Source organism: Martes martes (assembly GCF_963455335.1).
Source record: "Martes martes genome assembly, chromosome: 12".
Lineage (NCBI taxonomy): Eukaryota > Metazoa > Chordata > Mammalia > Carnivora > Mustelidae > Martes > Martes martes.
The window spans coordinates 84,264,077-84,270,091 of record NC_137900.1 but is presented as its reverse complement, the minus strand read 5'-3'; the positions used below and the strand labels follow the sequence as shown (position 1 = coordinate 84,270,091).

Genomic DNA, 6,015 nt, shown 5'->3' with positions numbered 1-6,015 from the left:
ATGGCCATTATAAGGGGAAAAAGAGAGTTCTTGTTGTTGAAAAGTACTTGGGCTAATGTTATAAGTTACACACACACACACACACACACACACAAAGTCATTCAAACAGCTTTAAATGACTTCATAAGAACACTCATCCTTATGAATAAGGATACCTATGAATAAGAAGTTTCTAGTGATCAAACTCAAGGATGAGGGAATTCCATAGGATTGAGATTAAGTGAAATGCATGTGATTTTCTGGAAAGGAGACATGGCTGACTGAAATTTAGACTGGAGCACAGAGAACAAGATTCAAGTAGACCTTGCCCCAGGCAGATAATATTAGGGACCACTGTGAAGTCCGCATCATATTTAGGAGTAGTTTCAACACATTAGTTTCACCACAGGCAACAAATGTTTTTCTATCAGAGATGCAACACATCATTGAAGTTACCATCCTTCAGAATAGGGTGACAGACATTAAAAACCTGCAGTCAGGGGCAAGAAATTAATGGGATTCTCTTAAGACCTCAGATCCTCTTATTGGCGTTTCACCCAGTGCATCAGCTTTGCTAAGCCCTGCTTCATGTCTTTGTTCCTTAGACTATAGATAAATGGGTTTAGCATGGGAGTCAGTATGGTGTAGATGATTGTTGCTATTCGATCCTTGACAGTATAGTTGGACAGGGGCTGGAAATAGACATAGCTGATGCTTCCATAAAACAGGGTCACCACTGTGAGATGAGAGCCACAGGTGGAAAATGCTTTGTGCTTCCCGGCAGCTGAAGGAATCTTTAGAACAGTGACAAGGATTCTCAAATAAGAGATGATGATGCAGGAAAAGGGTGTCATTATGACAGCCAATCCTTCTGTCATTACTGTGATTTCTTTGACAAAATGGGAGGAACAGGACAATTTTAGCACTGGCTGGTCATCACAGAAAAAATGGTGGATGACATTGGAGGCACAGAAGATGAGTTGATTGGTCAGGAGAATATGCAGGAGGGAGTGGAGGTGTGGAATGCAGAAGGAGATGATCAGCAGGAGGACACAGCGTCTGTGGTTCATGATGGTGATATAGTGAAAGGGATTACATATGGCTACATAGCGGTCAATGGCCATGGCTGCTAAGAGGTAACTATCTGTGTTTCCAAAAGCTATGAAGAAGTACATCTGTGTCAGACACTCACCATAAGAGATGGCCTTTGTCTCTGATAAGAAGTTCACCAGCATCTTGGGGATAATGACTGTCACATAGCAAATGTCAACAAAGGACAGGATACTCAGGAAAAAGTACATGGGTGTCTGAAGGCGAGTGTCTGAGTGGATGGCTAGGATGATAAGCAGGTTTCCTATCACTGTGATGAGGTAGATAGGGAGAAACACAGCAAAGAGTGGCTTCTGATCTTCAGGTCGAGAGGAAAGTCCCAAGAGGATGAATTCAGAGGGTCTTGTTAGATTATTTCTTCCCATAGCCTTGGGTTCACCTAAAGATAAACTATCATTATAACAGACACTTCCAACATTTGATATTGTCTATCCAAGATTTTTTAAAATTTATTCTTCCTATCAGCAATTAAAACAGCTAAAATACTACAATTACCTGGGTCGTGACTTCTTTCCATTAATGTTCAGAATTCAGAAATTAATGTATATTTTAACCTCCTTTCAGTCTTTTGCTGTAAAGGGAGACTAATACAGGGAAAACAGAAATGGGAAAGAGAAAAAGGAAGAGAGATAGGGAGAGAGAATAAGAGAAAAAGAGAATTTTCTGAAAGGGGAAGAGCAAAATCTTAGAGAAATTATCTTCTGGTTGAGGATTTTCAGTCATCAGTTCATGGCAGGAAGATCAGCAGTTTGCTTCCCATTTAATTGCCAGCTGATGGAATGAAGATTTCTGTGAACTCCGTTGTTTCTCTTTGTGTCAGTTATTCTGGAGACTGAAAATGATCTGAAAAGACATTGAAATATGAATTCACCCAACAATTACTCTATGCCCCTTATTTTTAGTGAAAATAAATTGCAGTAAAACAATAAACATGAAGGGATACAAAAGATAAGCAGACAGAGAAAATGTTTCTTTTAATGCTACTATCAGTTCCATCCTTGTGCCCAATCCTTGTATCTAAAATTGTTGTTGCTGATAGTATGTGCTTATTTGTGTTGTAATTCTTTCCCAGATTCCTGGTTTAGCCATAGATATGCTTCCCAGAAAAAAACACAGAGGGAAGGCACCTGCTCCTAGACAAGATTTCAACCTTCATGGATCTGAAGGTTTTCTTCCCTGCTTCCTCTGGACCTTCCACATGCTGGGGGTACTGTAGACATTCATAGACTCCACCCTCTGTCAAGGGAGCATCCTTTGAGACGGTGAAGAAGTCCCTGAAGTTTAGGTAGAGGAGACATTAGAAAACAAGCTAACAATTATTGAAGTTTTGGAGTTTCCTCTCCAAGGATCCTGGGGAGTATCTGTGCATTCTTTCTCTCTTGGCAATCACCATCTTGACCTGGTTCCTTTAGGCCAAAAAGAACACCCTATATGAGGTTGGCTATGGTGACAGATACACAGTGTTGGCTCTCCCAGACTTCCTGAGCATTTATCTCATAGCTGTATTATTTATGCTGAAAGACAGTCCATAGTCAGATAACCTTTTTTCAGAGTCCATGTAACTTTGAACTAAGAAGGCTGGAACACCAGATGCCACCACTTCCCCATTTCTCAAGCTTAGAAGCCAGTGTTGGCCAATGTTCTTAGAACTTCAGAATATAAAAATTAATAGAGTTAAGATTTTAGATTCCAGACTTTACTCTTCTCTCTGAAGCATCCCTATGTCTCCTTGTAAAACACTGATGTATGATCCTTGTTTTTCCACTCAGGGAAACCACTGGGTGAATATTTTTTGTTCTGTGGAATCCCAAATTCCTGGTCATTTGGGGCATCTCTCTTTGTGTGTATTGCAGAATTCCCAAGTTAAGACTCAAACCCTCCTGTTTCCCAGTATAATTATCACCCAACAATATCCCATTCTTCATGATTTATTGCCCCTTTACCTATTTGTACTATCATGCCTTTGCTAACCTGTAAGGTTTGAATTCAGCCTCCTCCAGGGCACTTTTCTTGATGACTGCCAGTTGGAATAGGTCTGTTAATGACCTCTTTTAATGCTTTGGACTTTCACTCTAGTCAATATCTCAATTTCTTTGTCTTATTGCTTATACATTAATTCAAAGAGCCATAAATTAATAATTTAGTGAGTGCTTCCTCCATAATAGACACTTGGCTAAATAAAGCAAATGTAGTTTTTCATTTAATTATTGGGTCACCTTTATGAAATAGATGGTCTTATTTTTTTTACTTCAGAGATGAGGAGTCTGAGATCAGAAAGGTAAAGTGGGCTGCCCAGTGTAACACAGCTAGTTAGTGACAATCAGTTTTTGAAACATCTCATGAGGTTATTTAGTTTCTGCTTGACTCCGTCCTCTTAACCTGACACTCTCCTGCTTTTTCATGATGCTAGTGAAAAGGATTTGGGAATCATGTGCTGACTTACAATTCTGAAATAAATCATGTTGCCCAAAATATGAACATTCAAAAAATGAAATATTGAAGTTTAAAAGCACATTATTAGGTTAAGCTGCTTCCTATAGGACTATATAATCCTTGAGATCAGCACTCATGCCCATTAATATCTGCTTGCTTCTGTCAGTTTGTTCACAAATATTTCTTGAAGCCCTGCTATTTGTCAGAACTGTGCTAGGTGCTGAAGATACAGTGGCATATAAAACAAGCAGTTCCTACCACATGTGGCCCCTCCAGTACCTTATCCAAGATAGTAGTTTCTCACCAAGCAGCCAGAGTATTTCTTCACTTTTTTGTTTATAGTAATTAAAAACAAAAAAGTAGAAAAGCTTAAAGAGAAAAAGTATTAATAATCCAGGTTCTTATCACCCAGGATAGTTGACTACAATAACACTTTTTGCTCTGTTTTCCTTCAGTCTTTTGTTTCATTTATTCACAAACCTTATATACTTAAATTTTTTTTTATTTTATTATGCCACCATAAAATACATCATTAGTTTTTGATGCAGTGTTCCAAGATTCATTGCTTATGTAGAACATCCAGTGCTCCATGCCATATGTGCCCTCCTTAATACCCACTACCAGGCTCACCCATCCCCCAACTCCCCAACCCTCTAAAACTCTCAGTTTGTTTCTTGGAGTCCACAGTCTCTCATGGTTCATCTCCCCCTCCTTGTGGAAGTTCTTCAGAAAATTAAAACTAGAGCTACCCTATGACTCTGCAATTGCACTACTGGGTATTTACCCCAAAGATACAGATGTAGTGAAAACAAGGGCCATATGTACCCCAGTGTTCATAGCAGCAATGTCCACAATAGCCAAACTGTGGAAAGAGCCAAGATGCCCTTCAACAGATGAATGGATAAAGAAGATGTGGTCCATATATACAATGGAATATTACTCAGCTGTCAGAAAGGATGAATACCCAACTTTATATACTTTTTAAAAAAATTTTTTTATTTCTTTTCAGAGTAACAGTATTCATTGTTTTTGCACCACACCCAGTGCTCCATGCAATATGTGCCCTCCCTAATACCCACCACGTGGTTCCCCCAACCTCCCACCCCCCCGCCCCTTCAAAACCCTCAGGTTGTTTTTCAGAGTCCATAGTCTCTCATGGTTCACCTCCCCTTCCAATTTCCCTCAACTCCCTTCTCCTCTCCATCTACCCTTGTCCTCCATGTTGTTTGTTATGCTCCACAAATAAGTGAAACCATATGATAATTGACTCTCTTTGCTTGACTTATTTCACTCAGCATAATCTCTTCAGTCCTGTCCATGTTGCTACAAAAGTTGGGTATTCATCTTTTCTGATGGAGGCATAATACTCCATAGTATATATGGACCACATCTTCCTTATCCATTCATCCATTGAAGGGCATCTTGGTTCTTTCCACAGTTTGGCAACCATGGCCATTGCTGCTATAAACATTGGGATACAGATGGCCCTTCTTTTCACTACATCTGTATCCTTGGGGTAAATACCCAGCAGTGCAATTGCAGGGTCATAGGGAAGCTCTATTTTTAATTTCTTGAGGAATCTCCACACTGTTCTCCAAAGTGGCTGCACCAAGTTGCATTCCCACCAACAATGTAAGAGGATTCCCCTTTCCTCCACATCCTCTCTAACACACGTTGTTTCCTGTCTTGTTAATTTTGGCCATTCTAACTGCTGTAAGGTGATATCTCAATGTGGTTTTAATTTGAATCTCCCTGATGGCTAGTGATGATGAACATTTTTTCATGTGTCTGTTAGCCATTTGTATGTCTTCATTGGAGAAATGTCTGTTCATATCTTCTGCCCATTTTTTGATATGATTGTCTGTTTTGTGTGTGTGGAGTTTGAGGAGTTCTTTATAGATCCTGGATATCAACCTTTTGTCTGTACTGTCATTTGCAAATATCTTCTCCCATTCCATGGGTTACCTCTTTGTTTTGTTGACTGTTTCCTTTGGGACTTCATCAAGACCAGCTTTATATACTTTTTAAAAAAGATTTTGTTTATTTGAAAGAGAGAGAGAGAGTGCACATGTGTGGGGGAGGGGCAGAGGGAGAGAGAGAATCTCAAGCAGACTCTCACTGAGCAGGGAGCCCAATGTGGGGCTTGATCCCAACACCCCAAGATAATGACCTCTGCCAAAGGCAGGTACTTAACTGACAGCCACCCAAGCACCCCTATAAATTTTTAATTTTTAAATTATTTTTTAAAGATTTTTTAAAAAAAATTATGTGAGAGAGAGAGCATGAGAGGGGAAAAGGTCAGAGGGAGAAGCAGAATCCCTGCTGAGCAGGGAGCCTGATGTGGGACTTGAACCTGGGACTCCAGGATCATGACCTGGGCTGAAGGCAGTTGCTTAACCAATGGGAACCACTCAGGCACCCACCTCTATAAACTTTTTAAAAATTTATTTGAGAAAGAAAAAGAGAACACACATGTACCCGTGGAGGAAGGGG

General features: G+C 39.9%; 1 protein-coding gene across 1 annotated transcript; it reads right to left on the bottom strand.

The window, feature by feature from the left end:
• Positions 1-521: 521 nt before the first annotated feature.
• Positions 522-1,454, bottom strand: LOC308353538 (olfactory receptor 1L1; the record flags this gene model as incomplete). Its single annotated transcript, XM_080820432.1, has 1 exon — positions 522-1,454. One exon carries the CDS (start codon positions 1,452-1,454, stop codon positions 522-524), a length of 933 nt encoding a protein of 310 aa, XP_080676558.1.
• Between the last annotated feature and the right edge of the window lie 4,561 nt (positions 1,455-6,015).